Source organism: Chiloscyllium plagiosum, unplaced genomic scaffold, assembly GCF_037043375.1.
Source record: "Chiloscyllium plagiosum isolate Xiang-an unplaced genomic scaffold, Cpla_swu_hap1 HiC_scaffold_21, whole genome shotgun sequence".
Taxonomy (NCBI): domain Eukaryota; kingdom Metazoa; phylum Chordata; class Chondrichthyes; order Orectolobiformes; family Hemiscylliidae; genus Chiloscyllium; species Chiloscyllium plagiosum.
In genome coordinates this window covers 17,384,934-17,408,738 of record NW_028270159.1, presented here as the reverse complement: position 1 = coordinate 17,408,738, position 23,805 = coordinate 17,384,934, and the positions used below count along the sequence as shown (strand labels likewise).

The 23,805-nt window shown below is 38.4% G+C and overlaps 1 protein-coding gene across 2 annotated transcripts in view; it reads left to right on the top strand.

Annotated features, from left to right (window-relative positions):
- Positions 1–23,805, top strand: part of med27 (mediator complex subunit 27) — a 240,098-nt gene that overhangs the window by 111,268 nt on the left and 105,025 nt on the right. The window contains exon 4 of one of the 2 annotated variants that reach the window (XM_043720349.2): positions 17,286–17,379. The exons of the other annotated variant lie outside the window; for it this stretch is intronic. Coding sequence (XP_043576284.1) covers positions 17,286–17,379 — 94 coding nt within the window. The remainder of the gene's footprint in view (positions 1–17,285; positions 17,380–23,805) is intronic. 2 annotated transcript variants of the gene reach the window in all.

The following is a 23,805-nucleotide window of genomic DNA, read 5'->3' as shown; positions in this document are numbered from 1 at the left end:
GTCCAGCTGTAATTCACAGGCTTTTGGTTCCCCACTTAAATTTTGTTTCAAAAATGCAGTGAGAATGCCTCTTTTGCTTCTGGAGAGTTTACTGTAGAAAATTCAGAGCCCTTCCAGTAGAATTCTCTGTTTGCAGGGATATTAGACACAGGTCATGATTCAGCCAACTCCAACCTTAGCTGTTAAGTTGGAGAGAAGGAGAAAAGCTGCTTTTTTCACTCCTTGCTTTTACATTTTCGATCAGTCCCGGTATATACACACAGCTTGGTTGGTCGCACGACTTCTCTTTAACTGACGTTTTGAAGTATAAATCTCTGTCTTCCAAAAGGTGGCTTGGATTAGCTCACATCTGCTGTGATTTTGAATATTGGCTAGTTATTTTATAAGTTTAACTCCTGAAGTTATTGGGCAATTATACTTTGATTAATCATTTTTTGGCTAGCTATTGTCTTGTGTTTTCTGGTCACATTGACAAATCAATGCTTACGTTTTGGACTGCCTCAGGGAGGCCACCAGTTTGAAACTGGAGGGTTTCCAAACAGTGTTACGAATCAGGGTAATCTCTCCTGCTTAATTTAAAACCAACAACACAGGAAAGATTTATCCCGTGCAATAAGCTGTGAAAATTCGATAGACCAAGATCTAATTAAAAATTAACAACTTTATTTGTTAAAATATAACGGAACAACTAACAAATATTTACAACTCCATCCTGTAACCAAGCCCTTTATCTTCCCCTTCTACAATACTAGTCCTATCTGGCCTATAATGTGGACCCTAAGTTGAGCAGATCTGCTAGCTGCCTCCCTGGAGTAGGTACTTAATGCACCTCGCAGCCAGCCTCTTGTCCATTGTGAGAAGCTTTCCTGGTGGTGGGACCTTCATGGGGAGACATCTGTGTGATTCTCTGCTGTTTTACCTTGGAATAACTAAAAATACAGCTCAGTTCTGTGCAAGTTCAGATCAATGGAAAGTATGCAGACTAAAGATATGAATTTTCATGCTTTGAATGATTAGTAACAATGTAAAAATGGCAGGCCACGATCTTGAATTTGAAGTACCTTCTTATGGAATAACTTATGATATAAGAAGTTCTATCCCATTGTATGCTTGGAGTTGTGAAATATATTTAATTTTACAATAATTTCCATCAACATTATTTTTGTATCATGGACTCTGCTCACTTAAACCAAAGATTTCAGTGAATTTTATCTGAATGGTTATAAGTTTTTGATATCTGAAGGTGAGGGAAAAACACTTCACAGATAGTGTCACAGAAGTTATTCATGCTGTTCAGGTTCACCGTATGGATGTTGCGTATGTATTTGGATTAGAGGGTTCTTGTACAAGGAAGACGACTTGCATTCAAAACACATTAGTAGACTTTCTTGGCAGGCATGACCTTCACCTTTTGTGAATGTATGCTGTCCTGCAGTACTTTTGCTGCCAATCGATGAATATCTTTCCGTCACTGGCAAATGTTCTTCTTATACTGTTGCAGAACCCATCAATTTGTCTGTCTCCAAATGGGTGCATCCTCTCTCGTTCCTCTTGTTTTTAAACTGGAAAATGGACGAAAGTGAAACAGGTCTCATTTTTGTTTTGAATTGATTAAGAATGACAGCATAATTGATGTAACCTATCGAAAGGAATGGTCTCTTATTCTGAGATATTAACTTGATTGTGATCCCAAGGTGCAAAGATTGAACATTTTAAGAGCATTGTGCAGCAGAAGTAGGTTTTCATTTACTATTATTTCCTCAATTATATAACAGAGACCATTCATCCCAGTGCGTTTCCTTGCTCCTAATGGAACTAGCTACACTAATCCTTTTTTTTTCCTCTTATCTTTCTTAGTTCTTCCCTTTGAGATGTATATCCAATTTCTGTTTAAGCAGTATAACAACTGCCTTAATAGCTATTCATGGTAGGCTATTCTATGTTTGTTCAACAAAAATGTTGAGATTGAAAGATCATATGTCACATAGGAAGGCCTAGACAGAAGCACAGAATGGACCCACAATTCTGTGAAGCGTAGGAAGGTTGTCATCTAACGCTTCTCTCTCCATCATCACCACCACCCCAAAATGAAGTGAAAACCAGGATAAATCTATTACAGTCTATTATCATCCTTTTAGTCTTCTCTGGACTCTGTTCCCCAGCACCACTTGCTTAACAATAACCTATTTATTGACTCTTGTTTTGGCTTCTACCAGTGACTTTCCACTCCTGACCTCATTACAGCTTTGGTCCAAACACAGACAAAACAGCTGAACTGTAGAGGTGAGGTAGGAGTGATTTATTTTGACTGAGCATGTCATCATGGAGCAAAAGCATGCTGCTCTTTGGAACCAAATGGCTTAGTACTAGCCCAGAAATAATATGTCTGTGAATGCATTAGTTGTATATATTGGTGAACTGTAATAAATGTCTCTTCAATTTTTCAATGTCACAGTATTCAAGTCTAGAGTCTTCTGTTAAAAGGAATAATTTAAGTAGCAATCAGAAGATGTTCCTTGTTGGGTAGTTGTGATTTTTTTTTTTCTCAATGGAAAACAATTCATATTATGTACATTATAAATCATTCATACAAATTACTAAATCGTTTGGATGGTTATAGACTCCCATATTGCCATCCATTTGGAAAGCACCTTAATTGCTCGATATCTGGTTAAATGGTGGCATAGGAATCACGATAAGATGGACAAAGGGAAAGAATTTGCTGCCGAAATAATGTGGAATTAGTGGCATTTTTATTTGTGTGCAAATGGTGCAGGCAACTTCAGGCGAGGGGCAGATATACGATTAAAAGCAAATGTATAAAATTTGCTGTTTGAATCCTGTTGCTATTCATTTCGTAAGATTGGCACTTCACTACCTGCTTCAGCATCAATACGCATTTAATTTCAAGAGGTTTTTGTATTTGTGCATTACATCTGAACTAAACAGATATTCCAGAATAGTAAGTACAATTTTAAGTAGCATTTTTAACAACGTGTCAATTGATTAGCAGTCATTAGCAATCTAACACTACAGTTACTATTATAAGCCTATTTTTTTTTTCAGGTTTTTCTATTTTAAACTATGGCGCATGAGTCTTGTTTGAATTTACTTTCTTTCCACTAAATTGTGAAGGAATATATAGTAAAGCAGAACCGGCCAAAATGAATGGTACCAAGCTATGTCTTTATCTTGTAGTACTTGTACTCTGATCATAATAAAAATGATTTATAAAAGACCTGCTTGGTGTCTGGCCCTCAGTATGCATGAGAAGCACAGAACTTGAATATCTCATCAACAAAGCAAATGTGATTCAGCTCAGCTTTAGTAGAGAAAACATATTTGAGACAAGCTTACAGAACAGAAATAATGTATAATTAAATAGCACTGTGTTCACAAAAAATGATCAGGCTAGTTTCAAGAGAAATTAGCTTTACAAATCTTCTAGCATATCTGAGATGACTAGTGAATGTGCAGTGCTGCTGTTAGATTTACTTAGCATCTTGCTACCAATATGCCGCTAATTGTGATACTCCACCCTGCTTCAGTTTACTTCACACAAGTATTAAGCAATTCAAAATTTCTGTGTCTAGGCACAACCCAGTTTTGGAACAATGTAATCTATAATTATGCTGTTGGAGTTTCTTTCACAGGGCATGTGAACGTAAGATTAATAGTTTGCACACAATTTACACGTCAGTAAAATCCTAGCGGTAACAGTGATTTAATATCCGGTTAATACCATTCACTTCACTTCGTAGAAGGTATTTGCTAAGGTTCAGTGACCGAGGCTTCTGAATGTGGTCGAGGCACATGGAGTTAATTATGAATAAGTTGCTGGGTCACCAGTATAAGTAAGGAACAAGCGAGTGAGCATGATGAGTAGTGATGCATGCGGAGAGTATTATTACAGTGTCAACCTGCATACAGTACTTTTGACATCTTCCCTCTGCCATTAGAGTAGAGTAGCCCTCATCAGGATAGCAGACAGTGATTACAAATATAAGTAGTTCTTTTCTAATGTGATGGTTCTGTTCTTGTGCAACCCTGTGTTATAAAAAAGTCGTGCTTTAGAAACAGCGCTTAAAGTGTTGACGATGTAATTGCATTACAACCAATGTATGTTTTAAAAGTTCGCACCTTAGAAAGTATTCCCAATTTATTAATCACATTATAGTGAATTTGCATTAATGTGCGTTATAGCAGAATGACCTGTAAAGTAAAAGGAATTTGGATAAATTAAATAGGTTTGCCAATGAATGTAATTTCACATGAAAAGTTTATTGTAATGCATATTGATGCAGAAGTGTAAAACGTATGGATGATAATAGACTGTTATTCACCGACATGGATGGGAAATAGACACAGGTGTCACTATCATTCATCTGTTAGTTTGATTTTGCTAGGACATTTCTATGGGTCAATATCAGAGTTGAGTTGCATGTTTTGTTTTTTTAAAAAAAAAAACGGAATGAAGGGTAAAAATCTTGCCTGGAGTATTTTAATTTGAGCACAGTGAAGATTAGAATATTAACAATTTTGAACTTTGCTTAGGGTTGTCTTATTCAACCATAGAACAGGTAACGTACAGAAGGCTCATTGTGTCTGTACCATGTCTCTTTGGGGACTACTCAGTTAATATCGAACTTCTGTCTTTTCCTTGTAAGTATTTTTGATCATCCTGTCTGGACATCTTTTGATACACCTCTGGGCTTGTGGGGATTGAACCCAAACCGTCTGGCTTTTTTAAAAGTGATTTACTTCCCACACCCTGATTTGTTTGCCAATCACCTTTTAAACCATGTCCTCTGGTTGTCGATGGGAGCAGTTTTCCCTGTCAAAACAATCAAAATCAGTCATTCGTTCAGTCGTCACTTGATCAATTCTTCTAAATAGAAGAGCTCCAGTTTCACCAACCTATCCTCTTAACTTGAGCCAGCTTCCTTCACAGTCTTGAGATTTGTTGAATTGGTTAAATTAATTACTACTATGGTACTCCTGCAATTGTCACTAGGTTGGTGAGCAGTGCCTGAGAGACATGCATACATTAAAAAGTTTTAATTACTATATCGTTTGTTAAAAACTCATTGAATTGTAGCTCCTTGGCTTGTGAAAAGACAAATCAGCTTGTTACCAAGCTCTGTAGGAATAGAAATAAATCAAATTCAAGGTAAAAACAACATGTTTTTCATTACAACATTAATAAAAGCCCTTGTGGTCTCAATTAGGAGTATACTTAAGAGGGAAATCAGGAGAGCAAAAAGGGGACATGAGATAGCTTTGGCAAATAGAATTAAGGAGAATCCAAAGGGTTTTTACAAATACATTAAGGACAAAAGGGTAACTAGGGAGAGAATAAGGCTCCTCAAAGATCAGCAAGGTGGCCTTTGTGTGGAGCCACAGAAAACGGGGGAGATACTAAATGAATATTTTGCATCAGTATTTATTGTGGAAAAGGATATGGAAGATAAAGACTGTAGGGAAATAGATGGTGACATCTTGCAAAATGTCCAGATTACAGAGGAGGAAGTGCTGGATGTCTTGAAACGGTTAAAAGTGGATAAATCCCCAGGACCTGATCAGGTGTACCCGAGAACTCTGTGGGAAGCTAGAGAAGTGATTGCTGGGCCTCTTGCTGAGATATTTGTATCATAGATAGTCACAGGTGAAGATTGGAGGTTGGCAACGTGGTGCCACTGTTTAAGAAGGGCGGTAAAGACAAGCAAGGGAACTATAGACCGGTGAGCCTGACCTCAGTGGTGGGCAAGTTGTTGGAGGGAATCCTGAGGGACAGGATGTACATGTATTTGGAAAGGCAAGGACTGATTCGGGATAGTCAACATGGCTTTGTGCATGGGAAATCATGTCTCACAAACTTGATTGAGTTTTTTTGAAGAAGTAACAAAGAAGATTGGCAGAGCAGTAGATTTGATCTATATGGACTTCAGTAAGGCGTTCGACCGTCGTGTTGCTATGGTCTGGCGATGGAGGAGTTCAAGGACCTACATGTCCTTGGTGGAGTGGGAGGGGGAGTTGAAGTGTTGAGCCACGGGGTGGTTGCGTTGGTTGGTCCGGGTGTCCCAGAGGTGTTCTCTGAAATGTTCGGCAAGTAGGCGGCCTGTCTCCCCAATATAGAGGAGGCCACATCGGGTGCAGCAGATGCAATAAATGATATGTGTGGAGGTGCAGGTGAATTTGTGGTGGATATGGAAGGATCCCTTGGGCCTTGGAGGGAAGTAAGGGGGGAGGCCATCTGGGTTGTACGGTATTGGAACTGGTCCTCCTGGGAGCAGATGCGGCGGAGACTAAGGAATTGGGAATATGGGATGGCGTTTTTACAGGGGGCAGGGTGGGAGGAGGTGTAGTCTAGGTAGCAACCCAGATGGCCTCCTTCACCAGACCATAGCAACATGACGGTTGGAGGAAGAACACCTTATCTTCCGCTTAGGAACCCTCCAACCACAAGGGATGAACTCAGATTTCTCCAGTTTCCTCATTTCCCCTCCCCCCACCTTGTCTCAGTCAAATCCCTCGAACTCAGCACCGCCTTCCTAACTTGCAATCTTCTTCCTGACCTCTCCGCCCCCACCCCCACTCCGGCCTATCACCCTCACCTTGACCTCCCTCCACCTATCGCATTTCCAACGCCCCCCCCCCCCCCAAGTCCTCCTCCCTACCTTTTATCTTAGCCTGCTGGACACACTTTCCTCATTCCTGAAGAGTGGCTCATGCCCGAAACGTCGATTCTCCTGCTCCTTGGATGCTGCCTGACCTGCGCTTTTCCAGCAACACATTTTCAGCTATTACCTCATTTACGGCAATGATAGGGAGAATACAAGTGGTTACACTACCCTGAGCTATGAAGAGTAAATCAGAAATATTATTTCTTATTTCTGTACCTCCATGTCCTTCTGAAATGTGCATTTTTGTGAATGATAGATAACATGGCTGGACTTAGAGGGGATCATTTCAGAACAAAAATGCGGAGACATTTCTTCAGCCAGAGAGTGGTGGGCGTGTGGAATTCATTGCCACGGAGTGCAGTGGAAGCCGGGACGCTAAATGTCTTCAAGGCCGAGATTGATAGATTCTTGTTGTCTAGAGGAATTAAGGGCTACGGGAGAACGCTGGTAAGTGGAGCTGAAATGCGCATCAGCCATGATTGAATGGCGGAGTGGACTCGATGGGCCGAATGGCCTTACTTCCACTCCTATGTCTTATGGTCTTATGGACTTCAGCTACCTGCTGGATCATCATGATTAAACGATGCTGCTCATCTAGATCGCATGTGAAGAATTGGTAAGTGAAGGGCTTCAGGTACCTGTGGAGCTACACATCAACACTTGACCCCAATTTCAGGTGACAGAAAGGGAGAAAGATGGGCAAACTAATAAAAGGATATTAACGAGAAAGGGAGGAATTAGCCATGTTAATGGCCATCACATTACACGATTTCCACACAAGCTAGTGTCAAAATCCCAGGGGGTTTGATTTTGCTTAGTTTTATAACCAATTACAAAGCAAACATCTTGGACATTTGTCACCTAACATTGAAAATTAGTTCATTTCAATCTTTCCAAGTTGGTAGTGTAATTGTAAGCTTTCTTGGTCATTATTGTGGTGCCACCTGTCTAGTGTTCAGTGGATCTCAAGTGCAGAGAAGAGAGCGAAAGGATGAATACAAATGAGTCTTTTTCTCCCCCCACCTTGTACATTGTATGATGTAGAGTCTTATTTATGAAGATTAGTAATACCTTCAGTTGACTGACTTTATTTAATATCAGAACTTGACCAATGATCCTATCACCTAACCCACTTCTTGTATCCTCTCGTCTTTTTGCAGTGCCACTGTTTGTTAAACTATGTCGTCCCTTCAATTGCTGCACGCATTAACGTCTTAAAGGAAACATTAGTCCTTCGTAGCATGTTTTTTTCCCATGTTGGACGTTTTCAAATACTCTGCAGTTCTGCAGCTGTGAGAGATAAAGGGAGCATTGCTCACCTCTACCCTGTTGTTCTTTCTGCCCGTGAATTACTATTTATCTATAGCTACTATTCTTTTGTAGGCTAAATGGCGATTTATATGCATCTGTTTCAGTGGGCAATAATACATAAATGACAATTTAATCTGTTTTTGGAGACTATGACGGACATTGTTACGCACACAAGAACACTTCAGTCTTCACTGTGACCTTTTAATGTATGATGCAGTATAAATTTGTGCTCTTGAAAACGGCATTGTGTTCATGCATGTGACACTTGAAGAATGCAATTCTGGAAGCATAATAGAATATGGAACAAATCTTAACAACATGAAAAAATCCTGTGTTGGATCCAAACAGTAATTGTCTAACATTATTGATATTTTATATACACCTTGCGTTTGGATATTTGGCTATTTTGCGGCTGCTTTATAATTTTAGTTAACAGAAATGAATTGGGCAGATGTAGAATTGTAATTCTAACTGGAAATGCAATTTCTTTTAAATTAGAAAGTATATTTTCTTGCAACAATGGACTTGAGAGAATGCTGTTTTTTTTTAAATAATGTACGCTAATGTATCAAGTGGAGTTTCTTCACAAAAGCAAAACTTTGAATTGTGCTTGTGGGGCACTGACTGCTTTACTTTCCCTTCCTGAAACTGTCACAGATGTTCAGCTGTTACCAAGAGAACAGGAGCGAAGGGAACTGTCAAGAAGTGTGAAAGCTTTTAATCTCCATTTGCACATGGTGCATTTTTCCTGCCCAAATATGCTATTTTGCTTAAAGATTTGGCACCTAATGCTCTTTTATTAAACATTGTTAATTGGTGTGGGGTGAATGACTAGTTGCAACATTGCATGAAACTTGTAGCAACCTGTTCCAAGTCATAATACAGTGAATTTAAAATCTACTTGTGTTTAGTAATAAGTTTTCAATCTCTGATTTTTTTTTCAGAAAAGTGAAATTGGTCATATATGTTGATTATAATGAATTAATATGAAGTAAAATTTAACATAATTTACAGATATGATGATCCATGCTATACTATTCCAATTTGAGGTCTTGATTATCAGCAAAATGATATAAGTATATCTTTATAGACATTTTTCCTTTGTAAGTTCAATACTCTTCTTTTGATTGCAGTTTTGGTACCATTGGTAATCTCATTGATTTATTTTGCTAATTGTACATATGTTTTCTTTTAAAAAGATTTGATTGTAGGGAGTGACCTTAAGATTAATTTAGATGGGAATCAGGTACTCTCAACTGTCTCCAGTTTCTGCCGTATTTGGAGTTTGAATTAAGTCAAGGTCTTAATCAAGTGCCAATTAGTTTGTCAGGCTATATACAAGTTTTGAAAATTATAATCGGGTAAAGAACAATATCAAAATTGAGTCAAATGTATTTTCAGTTGAGAAGTTAATTGGACTTACATTGTGATAGTATCATTCTCCCTGTCTGACCATGTTTACTATTTCCTTCTATGATTACCTTGGTAAGAGAGACTAGGACCTGAGGGCACAGCCTTAAAGTAAAGGGAAAACCTTTTTAGAACTGAGATAAAGAGAAACTTCTTCAGCTAGAGAGTGGTGAGTCTATGGAATTCACTGCCACAGAAAGCTGTGTTCTTCCAGCTTCCTGCCTGTCTACAGAAGGCTGTGGAGGCCAGGTCATTGGGTGTACTTAAGGCAGAGATAGGTTCTTGGCTGTCGAGGGGAACAAAAGTTACAGGGAGAAAGTGGGAGAATGGGGTTGAGAAACTTATCATCCATGATTGAATGGTGGAGCAGACTCAATGGGCTGAATGGCCTAATTTCTGCTTCTATGTCTTGTGGTCTAATTTGAATAGCTTTTCGAAAGAACTGAGCCCTTCTAGGCTGGATTCAAATCTTGGTTCCAGGAGTGCAGCTAGAAATTCTGACACTCTCTTGATCCCTCAGCTTTTTAAAACAAGGTACCAGTTGAATTTAACTTCATGCCACAGTGGTACCAACTGCTCCTAAAATATTTGTTTCTACTCAGTAGTAGTGTCTCACTCCAAATCATTTCCAGTGTAAAGGTAGTCTAGCAATGATCCATTTCCTCAAACCTGCTTTTAGTAACAGCTCAGAAGGTTATTGAAAGCATTAACTGAGGCCATGGTAATGGTCACATAACCATTCTGTGTGTCATCTTAGATAGCATACCAGAAGGCTGCTTGTTCATGAGAATATTGAGTCTGAGCCTGATCTTTTCTCCCTAGTTGCCGTCAGATGAAGACCTTTTCCAGTAAGGGGTCATGAAAAAAACCATCAGAAATGAATGCTTTGGCTGATAATTCCCTCTCTTCCCTTGGTATTAAAAAAACTCAAGTAGGGTAGTCTGCATAATTCAGTACCACAATGTGAAATCATTTATCCAACCTTTAGGGATAGCACATTTTGAAAGAAATTAAAGTAAATTCTGCCATAATATTTTGTTTTGCTTTCTTATGTAGACAGGAAATTTGAAATTACTGGAAAAACCTTAGCAGTAGAGTCTTGGACTGAACCAGTTTCCCTTCATACACTGTGGATGTACTAAGAGTTTCTAGCAGTTTGTTTTGATTCCGATTTCTACAATTCCGTTTTTTAAAAGTAATTTATGAAGGTTGATAGAGAGAATTATTTAAATATTTGGAACCTATGACGTGTTGCATTTTCCCTGATATCATAAATACCCATGCTTTCCTTGACTTTTAAATGTAAAGAATGGTTTGTTAGTCAAGCAGTCACGTCTTTGGGAGAATAAGATGAGATCCTAAAATGTATCCCAAACTGGAATTGCTCCTGATTTTTAACCTTTTGACCTCTCTGCACTGTATACTGATTTGGTTCAAATCCGGCAAACTGTTTCTTTTCTTAATTAATAAAAGAATTAATAAAATAATTCTTTTATTAATTTTTTAATAAAACTTAGTTTGATTTTGGGTTTTTTTATTTGCAATGGACTGCACAAACCACCTAGGATTCAAGACTACAGATTTAGATGTGCAATAATTTATTTAACTGACGAAGACCGATAGCATTTATACATTAGCAATGGAGCACCTTGCATTGCAAATTTACAAAGCCTGCAAAAATGTGAAGAATCACAGTGCAAGCCTAGTGTTGTGTATTCCTCTGAGATATGGCCATAAAACATAAGAGCATAAGTAACCCATTCAGCTCATTTAAATCTATTCTGTCATTTACTGAGATCATGGCTGATCTGATAATCCTCAACTCCACTTTTCTGCCTTTTCCTCATAACTCTCAATTCCCTTACTGATTAAAAATCTGTCTATCTCAGACTTAAACATACTTAATGACCCAGTCTTGACAGATCTCTGTGGTAAAAATTCCACAGATTTGCTACCCTCTGAAAGAAGAAATTCCTGTTTATCTCAATCTTAAATGTGCAATTTCTTATTCTGAGATTATGCCCTCTGGTCCTAATCTCACTCAAAATGAAACCATCTTTCTGCATCTACCCTGTCAATGCCCCAAAGAATTTTGAATGTTTAGGTTTCTTTTCAATAAGGTTGCCTTTCATTCTTCTATATTCCAATATCAATACAGACCCAATCTACTCGACCTCCTGTTGCAACAATCCCTCCATACCTGGCCTCAGCCAGTGAACTTTCTCTCATGTTACCAGTATAAGATTGAAACAATTTTTACACCCCGTGACAGTACTGTCCAGTGTCAATCCATGTAAACTTGCTTGTTTTGTTTTATGAATATCTTTGTACATTTTGAATAGTTTTTCTAAGGAACAGAACTGTTCTGGTTGGAATGAAATCTTGGTTCCAGACGAGCAACTACAAGTTCTGATATTCTTTTGACCTCCTCAATTTAAAAAAAAAAAATAGAGCTCACATTTTGAAGCCTAATTCTGTCTCTGTATACTTTTCAATTATTTTAAAGCATTACCAGCTTAATGCTTAAGTATAGTAATTATGAGGGGTTTAAGTAATAGCTGTTCAGAGTGTCATTTAACCAGCTGCACATTGATCTTATTCACCTTTGTCATCATTTGTTCACCTTGTTTATTAAAAATGGCTAAATTGTTCTATTTCAAGTTTGCTGATAGAATGGCCTTTATCTTGCTCTGACTTTGCTGTCACTGACTGTATATTATACTGATTTTGTAAAGGTCTACTTCATGTATTATAGCTCGAGTACAATTTTTAGCTTTACAAATTTAAGTTTAACTGTAGAAAAGAGCATAAATGCAACTGATGCGCGTTGAAGTTAAGTGTACTTAAAACATTTGGAGTCATTTGCTTTGGGGTTTATTAGCTAGGAAAGTAGAATACAAATATAAGTAGTGTATTGTCCACACTATTTATGGTAATGACTATTCAGAATTTTTCTTTTGAGTTAAAGTTAAATTCGTGAAAGGCATTCAGTGAAATATGAAAAACTCTAAAACTCAGCTCAGAACAGGCTTTGGTGTCATGGAGATGGTTGGAGCTTAACATTCTGTTATATAATTTCAGCATCCTTCTAAAGTTTGGAGGATGCTGGCAGCTCAACATTTGCTACCTGTCCTTAGTTACATGGAGATATATAGAGCAGATCACATAAAGGTAAGAACTTAGTTTCCTCCAAGTACCAGTTGGGGTTTCCTGACAATCTGGAACTGTTTTTAATCATCATTTTCTACCATCAATGATAATAAGTGATTGTGGAAAAACATGTCAAGTTTACTGATGCCCTTTTGGGAAAGGATTCTCACCCAGTTTGATCTGGATGTAACCCTCAACCCACAGCAATGTAAATGACTTTTAATTGCCTTCTTAGTATCCCAATAAGCTATTCAGTTGTCCTGAAGAGAAGGACTCACCACTGCCTACTGAAGAGGTAATTAGGGATAGGGTAATAAGTGTCACACTACCCACATCTGATGAAAAAATAACAATAATTAAGTAACCAGAATGATACATCATGAGCTTTATTCTAGTTCATAGATAAGCTGAAGGTTTTTTAAAAGCTACAGGGAACTATTGGGAAAGAATTTGTTTGGTGTTAAGTTTTTTGATTTAATGTTAAATCATGTTTTAAACAAATTCAGCAATGGTATTCTCAACAGAGGATGTATTGTGGAAGATGTAGAGTGAAAAGGAATTGGAATGTAAAATGCTCATTGTGGCTCCTAGCATTTTGATAGATCTGTTTGAGGAATGAAAATGAAAAGACCAGCCATTCTGAGCAGATGAAAGTAAGCGCCTAAAGGTTAAATATATGCAGACAAGGTAAAATCTCAGCAGATAACTAACATAGGGAATGCTCTCTTTGAACAACTGTAGGACACAACTTTGCTAAACTTCTGTCTTATAATTTTCGATGGCATAAAAGCAATATCAGACAGAATTAATACCATAATTCTATTGAACTAAATTATTTTGCATGGTGCTGCAGTTACAAGCAGTAGCGTTTTAGAAAACCTATCCCCTTTTTAACAACCCCACTGAGTATAAATATAGTGTCTGAGGATGCAAGGATAAAGCTTCCATTGGAACACGCCCATTGCTTAAATCAGCAATTTCTGAATTATGTTTTCCAGTGGGACCTGAAAATTGTATTGACAATAGGAATGATTCTGTTCAGGTGGTAAATTTTAAAGGACTTTATAGGATTGGCCCACTTCATGCTAAATTAAGTGCTTTTTGTTACCTTTAGATTCAGTTGGTCTAATGCTGCCCATGTCGGTTTACCACATTCACCTCTCCTTATTTGAGGTAAGCTAAAACACTTCTGCTCACATCTTGCATTAATGAAGAGAAGCTGTGTAAAATATTAGTGCCTAGTGTGATATTTTGATAGGATTTGAGAGCATTACAATGAATGATGCTCTTTCACTGCTCAATATTCAACATGTAATCATTAACAGAATCTGTAACTATGAGCTACTTTACATATCATGGTGGTAGTCTGCAAGCACTTTTTCCAGCAGTTTAATGACTTCAGTAAAACACAGCAGAAATTTTATAAATGAGAGATAAGATGAATGGAATCAGTTGTATCTGTGGATGACGTGCATTTCATCAATCTTAGTCTGATTAGAACCTTTGAGAATTGAAAAGTTCGGTTTTCCTTTGGAGTTCCTCTTATTATGACAATTCTTACAATCAGCTAGGGAAAATAAAAGTTCCAACATAACAGAATATTGTTCAAAATCTTGGATGATCAGTTTGAATGTCTTGTTTAACTAAAGGTAGGTTACAGGGGTATTTGAGATCATCATTGATATAAAGAGGAAGTAAGCTTCCAATAATCCCATCCAGTATTATTATCTTTAATTTCTCTGTATTGTAATTGTTATCATTTCTGTAAGGAGTTCATTGGTAGGGGAAAGTGTGGCAGAGGCTGCACAGTAAATCGTGCAGTGCCTTTGTCTGAATTGATGTGGAGGTGCTGGTGTTGAACTGGGGTGGGCAAAGTTGAAAATCATATTCCACCAGGTTATAGTTCGTAGGTTTATTTGAAAATACAAGCTTTCGGAGCACAGCTCCTTTTGTCAGGTAGCTAGCTACCTGAGGTTGAAGTACCAATTGACAGATCAATTATCAAGTTGGTCTACCAAATCTATTTTTTTTTTCATACAGCTTCATATCTGAATCTCTCCAATCAGGCATTCACTCCTGCTATCAGTGTTGGAATAGCTGCAATGCCTTGCAGCACACATTAAGAAATTGAAGCCATTATCTTTAGTCCCTGCAAGAATCTCCACATCCTCTTTTACGGATTGTAGCCCCCCTTTACTGGATATTGTCTATAATCTCAGCATTATATTTGAGCTTGATCTGACCTTGATCCAATATTTTGTCAAAAAGCCTGTCTCAATCTGTTGACTGCTGAATACCTCATAGAAATAGTCCATTTAGTCCTTCAAAACTGCACCAGTATTCAGGATCAAAGCTGATTATATACATCATTGCTATTTTTTCTACCCTATCTTCGTATTAATTACTAGATAAATTCTAGAATTAATATCTTTTTCTTTAACTTGACTGAGCGCCCAAGGTCTTTGGGAGTAAAGAATTCCAGGTTTCACTACCTATTTCATTGTCACCTCTAGAGTGTACTGTTGCAGAGTTGTAATGGTCAATCTCCCATCCTCCACTTCCTGTAAAATTCATCTTAGCAAAATCTAGAACCTGTTGACTCCTGTCTTTGCTACAGTGATTCCTGGTCCCTCAGTGCCTAATACTAAATTATCATCCTTGTGGTTACATACCTTTCTGGCCTTGTTCGTTGCTGTCATTGTAACATCTTTCGGTCCCTTCTGGCATTCTCGATCTATCCGATTCTGCCCATTTCTTCTACTCTGTAGCTTGACTGCACCGTTTGTAGCCATGCTTTAGCCAGCTAGTCCCCCCTATTTGCTCCCTGAAACCCTTTACCTCTTCATCTGAACTTTACATCTTTGCTTCTAATATCTCCTCTGCGTTCCATTTGTTTGATAAATTGTCTTGGGTTGTATGCCTACATTAACTACTACGTAAATACAAGTTGTGGTATCTGAACATAGATATTAAATTTTTAAAAAGAGCTTACACAGGAGTATAGTATGAGTTATTAGACTGAACTTTTCCAATTGAGATTCCCACTCTAATTTTACTGCTGTCGTCCTATAGTGTGAAATTTCGCTTTTTGTCCTTGATCAAAAAAAATTGGGTGAAGTCTCTTAAGTTCATTTGAAAAAACCTGCAATCACTTTAATTTCTTGCATCAGTCATTGCTTTACAGGGTCATCACCTAATTTTTAATTTTGTTTTGAAATGAAGTTAACCTCTTGTTTATAATTGGTTACTGCTGACCTCTGCTTTCACCACAGTCCGTAAACTGCAATAAAGTGGCAGTTCTGTGAAATAATAAAATAAGGTGCTAAGGCTGTTGCTGGGTCAGCAGATTCAGATCAATACAATAGTCTTTGAATTAGTGGGTGTACTGATGAGATGTACTTCCCCTGTGCCTGGCTGTAGAATGATATGGAGTGAAATCACCTGCAGAATTGGGGAACAAATAACTGATCTGCAAGGTGATCTTTTATTGTATACAATATCAGGATTGTACCAGATCATCATTTAACCTTTGAAATTGAACTAAAGTCTAATACTGGGTTCACTGTCTGAGTGTAAGATGTTGTGATAATAATGAAGTAATTGTCCCAGTTTATTTTGTGTGTCATTTTTTTTAAAATTTCAGATGCTTGGTGCAAAGTGTGTTATAAACAAACTAGTGGCAGTCAGAACTTTGCACCAAATTTAACTGAACTTGACCGTTGCAAGTTTTGTCACTTGTCTGAAAAGCTTGAATTAAACCACTGCCTACTTCAACCAAAGTCAGTGATTTATTCAGTGATGAATAACGTCAACCACATCTGAAATAACATAAGACCTTGAAGATTTTCCAGGATATTTAGTATACTGACATTGAATTTAAAATTCTGGTTACTTACTAGATGTGTGGTTCTAATCAACTATTGTACCGCTAAGCAATGAAAACAAATTTCTAAGTTTATCAAATATGGCGGGGTGAATGGGGAAAAGTCTGTTTAATAGTCAATTGGTTCATTAAGTCTTGTGCAATCAAATATATCCATGTATGTAATAGTAGAAACTTTACCTACTCCTTCAAAATGATGTTACAAACATGCAATCTGTTATTTCATAATTAATATTAGTAACTGTGTGTGTGTGTGTGTGTGTGTGTGTGTGTGTGTGTGTGTATGTATGTATATAGCTTAGTTCTTGTTGTAAAATATCTTTGCTTAGTTTTAAACTTAAATTATTAGAATTGTATAATCCACTTATTATGGAAGCAAAATATATTAGCTAAAATAATTAAGATTGTTGTTTTGTTCATTCCCCTGGGTACTTTACGACAAGGTTCTGTAGATGTTCAGGTTAATGGTACATTTTGATAGGCAAGTCCCATGAACTTTTACTATGGAAATGATTGAAGTTATGGCAGCTGGGAAACCTATTTTAAAAGTTGTAAAAGATCCAGACACTTTGCATGCTTTTCCCAAGTTCTTGGGAGCTGGTGGCTACCATTTCTACATCTTGCATTCTGAGTTATTCAGTTGACTATTTGGTCCTGTTGTGTAGCAGCTTGGTGTCAGATGTTGGGATCATTACTTGCAACCAGATAACTACATGCTCTCTATTGCACATCTCAGCTAACAGGAGTCTAATATTATTCTCATGGCATTTTAAAATTGTTGTGTATCCTTTTATTCAAAAAACATTGTGTTAAATGCAACTCCGATTTGTATTCTTCTACTCATTCAGATACGTGGATGATGTTATTGCACGGATTGACAGAATGTTTCCTGATATGTCCATTCATTTGTCCAGACCAAATGGTTCCTCTGCAGTTCTGCTGGTAAGATGATCGTGACTAATAGTAAAGTTATGCACTTTTGTGTGTGTCTAAATATTAATATGCTAACCAATCTTCATGTAAACCAAGGAAGATCCGTGGGGCTGAGAGTTACATAGATATATGGGTCTCACGTTTCGTGAAATAGCCAGACTGTACCTCAAAGAATTGGAGAAACGAAGGGATTGATGGCCACCACAACGGTCACAGAGGAACAGGCAGATAGTGCAGGAGTCCCTTGAGGTCCTGTTGTCAGATTTGTTTTCCATTTTGGAAGGTGTTGAGGGTACTGGTTCCTCTAGGAAGTGTAGATAAAGTCAAACTTCTGGCCCCACAAGCAGCCTGTTGTACAGGAGGGTCGGAAGAAAAAGAGGAGTGATTGATAGTTATAGGGATTCATCAGTTCGGGAACAGGTGGGCATTTCTGTGCTTGTAGACACAGCTCCAAGATGAAGTATAGCCTCCCTCGTGCCAGCGTCAAGGCTGTCACTGAGTGGGTGCAGGGCATCTTGAAGGGGAAGATTGTGGTACACAATGGTATCAATGATAGAAGTAAAATGAAGGATAAGGTCTTGCTTCGAGTTCAAGGGACAAGGCACTAGATTAAAGACCAGGCCTCAAAGGTTGTACAGAAATAGTCTACAGCAGATGAATGCATCAATGCAAGCAGGGCAATCTGGACCTGAATCAGACTGGAACCAATATCTTTGCAGGCGAGTTTGCTAGAGCTGTTGGAAAAAACTTAAACTTGTAGAACAACCTCAGTTATCTGAACATCAATTATCAGAATTTCGGGTTATCTGAACAAGATCTCAAGGTCCCATAAAAATTTATATAAAAGCACAGCAAGAGCAGGCAGCCTGGGCTGGCGGCGGGAGCAGGAACAGGTTGCCACAGGAACCCTGTACCTGCTATTGCCAACACCATGGGAACCCTGTTCCTGATATTGTCGCCGCCACGGGACCCTGTTCCTGTTGTTGCCACCGCCATGGGAATCCTGATTGGTTATCCGAACAATCAGTTATCTGAAAAGAATACTCCGCACCCGTCTCGGTCGGATAGTTGAGGTTGTTCTAGAGTTCAACAAGGAGTGCTTTAGTGCTAACTGCTTTAATTCAATTGTGACACAACATACCTTCGAAAAGGAACCTCAGCAGAGTGAGTTCAGACATTTTGAGTCTCAAGGGAGTACGGCAAGGTTGGGATGGCTTCTACTTTAGTGGTATGAGTATTACAGCTAAGTCAGATGAATTAATGGGCGTGGATTGCTATGTGGAGTTTTGATGTTGCCATCACAGGGACATGGCTGAAAGAGGGACATGACTGGCAACACAACATTCTGGGGTATAGGATCTTCAAATAGGACAGGAGAGGGTGTAAAAGAAGGTGTTGCATTATTAATTTAGGAGTCAGTTACTGCAATAAGCAGGAACAATATCTTGAAAGGGATGTCAAATTCGGCTTTGTGGATAGAGCTTATGCATAGAAAGGAGGTATTCATCCTTATAGGGTATTATAGGCCCTCAAACAGTCAGTGGGCTGTAAAGGAGTAGATATGTAGACAATTGAGATGTGTAAAAATAATCACTTAATTATATTAGGGCATTTCAACTTCCCCAACATTAATTGGGATAATGATAGTATAAAGGGTTTAGAAGGGGAGATTTCTTGAAATGTGTTCAGGAGAGCCTTTTTTTATATAAATATGTAGATGGTCCTATGAGGGACCTAATTCTGAGGAACAAAGCCGGCCAGGTGTTCAAAGTCACACTGGCATTTTAGCGACTGCAACACCATATGTTTCAATACAATAAAACAAAGAACTGCGGATGCTGAAGTTCTGAAACAAACATGAACAAATTGCTGGAGAAACTCAGCAAGCCTGGCAGCATCTGTGCAGAGAGAACAGAATTAATGTTTGGAATCCAGTGACTTTTCATCAGAGTCATAACACCACGAGTTTTAAGTTTGCTACAAAAAAGAAAAAAGATGGTCTGCACAAAAATGTTTTGGATTGATAGAAGGCAGATTTTGTTAAAATAAGGCAGGGTCTGGCCACAGTAGACTGGGAATAATATTTCAGGGTAAACCTATGGTCAAACTGTGGGTGACATTCAAAAAGGAATTGGGGAGAGTACAAGCCCAACATATTCCCTTTCGGGTGAAATGGTGGGAGCAACAACCCCTGGTTGTCTAGGAATATTCAGAACTGGATAAAAAGAGAGGTGCATAACAAGTACAAAGGCAGCAAATCAGAGGAGGTCCCAGTGGAGTATGGAAAATGTAGAGGTGGGAACATAAAGCAATCAGGAGAGCAAAGAGACGGCATGAAAGAAAGCTGGCTGTCCAGATTGGGGAGAATACCAAGTTCATCAAGGGGAAGGATAGGGCCCATTAGGTACCAATGGGATAACCTATGTGTGGAGCCGGAGGAATTAATGAAGTGTTCAACGAATACTTCACAGCTATCTTCCCTCTGGAGAAAGGGGATGTAGGTACAGAATTTGGGAAGATGGACTGTGAGGCTCTTCAGATTGAACTAGGGTGTGAGGAGTATTGAAAGTTTTGGTGGGTTTACAAATGGACAGGTCCCCAGGTCTGGATGAGTTGTATCCCAGCCTGTTCTGGGAGACAAAGAAGAAAATCACTGGGGCCTTGACCCAAATTTTAGTTCCTCTCTGGCCACAGGAGAGGTGCCATGGGAGTGGAGGACAGCTAATGTTCCACTTTGCAAAAAGGTGGTGGGGATAAACCAGAGAATTACAAGTAAGTGAGTCTAAAATCAAAGGTAGGGAAACTATTGGAGAAAATTCTGAAGGAGACAATTAAACTCCATTTAGAGAGTTTGATCAGGGATAGTCAGCATGGCATTATCAGAGGGAGGTCATGCCTAACAGATCTGGTTGAATTTTTTTAAGGAGGTGACCAAATGTGTAGTTGAAGATGGTACGGTTGATATGTGATTAGATTAGATTAGATTAGATTACTTACAGTGTGGAAACAGGCCCTTCGGCCCAACAAGTCCACACCGACCCGCCGAAGCGTAACCCACCCAGACCCATTCCCCTATATTTACCCCTTCATCTAACACTACGGGCAATTTAGCATGGCCAATTTGCCTAACCTGCACATTTTTTGGATTGTGGGAGGAAACCGGAGCACCCGGAGGAAACCCACGCAGACACTGGGAGAACGTGCAAACTCCACACAGTCAGTCGCCTGAGGCGGGAATTGAACCCGGGTCTCTGGCGCTGTGAGGCAACAGTGCTAACCACTGTGCCACCATGCCGCCCGTAATGTATTTCAGCAGGGCCTTTGATAAGAACCTGCCAAGGTTAAAGAAGGTAAAAGCACTTGGAATCTAGAGTAACTTGAAAAGACCAATCTAAAATTGGTTTAGAGTTGTGGTGACCCTACCACCGGTTATCTGTTTGATTGGGGAGCAGTCCAATGGTCCTGTGGAACCATGACGACTTTACCTTCTAAGCAATAGTACATCTTTGCAATGACACTACTTGCTTACAAACTCCACAAACCAGGGGTTGTTTAAGATGGTCAGTCCATGAATACATTTCCTGGCACTATGTTGGAGCAGCTAACCAAACTGTTCTATCCAGCTGCAGTAGTCAGTCATTTACAATGGCCTTTCTTTCTGCCTTTGCTTATGACTGCCATTTAAGATAATACCTGTTTTTGGCCCTTTTAATTGGTTTTCAATTACATCATTGTCCTATTCAAAGCCATTCCCAGATGTATTCTCTCTCGAACAAAAGCCGAAGTTGCTGGAAAAACTCAGCAGGTCTGGCAGCATCTGTGCAGAGAAATCAAAGTTAACGTTTCGTGTCCAGTGACCCCTCCTCAGAACAGTATCCACAGTTCTTTCGGTTGTAATTTTGTATTCTCTCAGGCATCCTTTCAAGGTCGTGTTTGAAGAAACACAGGCAGCTATCTGGGATGTTGTCAGACTCCATTTTTTTAATCACAAAAATAAAGGAGCACAATTCTCTAATGCTTTTTTTGAAATTATTTTGCAGACTTTTGCAAAAATCAGGGTATTTTCCCATCTGCCCTACTATTCTCAGAACTGATGTAGTTCTTCGGTCAGGAAGCTCATTTCTTCTTCTATGCACCATGAAACAAACCTAGCACACAACTTTACAACCAGTTCACAGTAGAAATGAAATAAAGGCATGGTTCAAAGTAACTAATGTAATACAAAAATTAAATAGTATGTTTAGGTAAGCAGTGGAAGTCTTGCCTTAAAATACTTAATACTCCTAGTGTTAAATTACTCCAGGGCAGCTGTCAGGATCTTGGATGGGGGATATGACCTTGTGATTACCCTGTAAAATCGTATCTCACAGGAAAAGGGAACATTGGAAAGCTATTGGAACGGGACCATGCAGTATGGCTCACTCGATGGATTTGTCAAAGAACCAGCATGAATATAGACCTTCGCCATTCAGTCTACAGTGCTATGTGCAGTTAAACAAGGGAAAGGGATCCCATCAGATATACATAAAAATGGAGTAAAAGTGATGTACCAGATTTTCTAAATGGGTCTTAAATACATGTTTTGAAAATTTTCATCTCTATCCTTATGACTTTTTAAAAATAATTTTATATTGCATGACAAAGACTGCTTTCAGTATGATAGTTTCAGCCACTTGTGTTTCTCAAGCTTTGTGTGGACTCAGCGGTTGTCAGCAAGATGATTTTTCTAAGTGTAAATCCAGTCCGATTACATCACTTCTGGGTGTTGGGAGAGAACTTGGTAACCAGGAATGATGAAATTTATCATTACTTTCATACCTGTGTGAAATCACTGAGTCTACATCTTGTTAATCGAACAATATTTCTTTGTTCTTATAACAAATGGTACCAGTAACATTTCTTCCATTAAATATTAATATTTGTGTGATTAGTTAGTTTGGCATATTAGTATCAAAGTTGCATTTTATTTTAATTTATGAAGGAAATAATCCCTTTGTTTACAGTGATAGCAGAAGAAACAATTTAGCTAAAACATTGAAAAACAATTCTGATGTTTTTTTTTAAATCCAGTTGTACCTGGCTCAGTGACATTGTACCAAATGCCTTTGAAATGCAGTTAGATGGGAAACTGAGAAAATGAAAGCATGACCATGGAATATCAATATAAGATATTAACATTATTGCTGCTTGAACTGGTATCTGCATTTGTGAATAATGTTCTGCTGAAATAGTCAGTGAATACAATGTCTTTGAGAAGAACTGAGCAGCCTTTCTGACTAGCAAATGACTTTGTAGCACAATGACTCTGCAACAAGATTTTGCATTTTATTTCTTTGATTCCAAATGAAGAGACCTTCATGTTCCTATATTGCTATTAAAATAAACTTGTTCAAGACATAACATTGGGACACCCCTCAGCCAGGCCTGGAAAGCAACAGGAATAGGGCCATCAGCAAATGCAGGAGGCCCCATCATCGCAGGAGCAAAGGGAGCTCTCTGACTTTGATGGGTTGCGATGTGATAACTGATTTAAGGCCAAGGAGAACCATTAATATAACTGAGCACAAGTTCCCTTGGTAACAGGCAATGGTCTGCCCAGCTAGTACTCAAGATCTGAGCTCTTTTATAAAGCAGGGGGAAAATATAAAGCAGACCCAGGCATTAGTCTATTTTGTTGTTCAACAGTAAACTATCTTCCTTTCCAGCTGGGCTTCTTGAGTTACAGTTGATTTCTGCCATAACGCATGTCTCTTCAACATGAATTGGCTACAATGCAATTGAAGAGTTTATACCATTATATATAGAGTGCACATTTTCCTTACCTGTATTCGCTATAATGCAATTCCAGTCCTATTGTTTTAAATGGTACTGTTATTACCTGGTTTTCTTATAATGTGGGATTGCACGGGAGTGGAAGTACATGTTATATCAGAACAGACTATATTATAGTGGCACACCACAAGTGTAAAACTTACAAGAGAGTAATTCAAGTTGTCCTATGATGGTAATTGTTGGTGGCAATTACGTGTAATACTTCTGACCAGGTGAGGAAGGAAAATTGGTTGTCTTTTTAACTCTCTCTCTTGGTCAGTCCAAACAACATTTTCATATTTGTTTTAGAACACAGCTGCTACATTTAATTTTGACTAATATGATACTTTTATTTAAGGAGCCAATCACAAAGTTTTCTTCAGTGACATAGACAAATTTTGTTACCTACTAACTCCAAGAAGAATTAATAATGTGACATCCAACATGATAAATTTTAAAAGTGTGTGTGTCTGGTACAGACTGGATGAACAATGACTATGTACTTTAAAAATCTTTGAGTTCTTGAGGTGTTAAGACCGAAGACCATTGTTGACTGATATCCTAACCGTAATGGTTAATATCTTTGTATTATTGATTAGAGATTTCCAGCTCTAATCATAAATT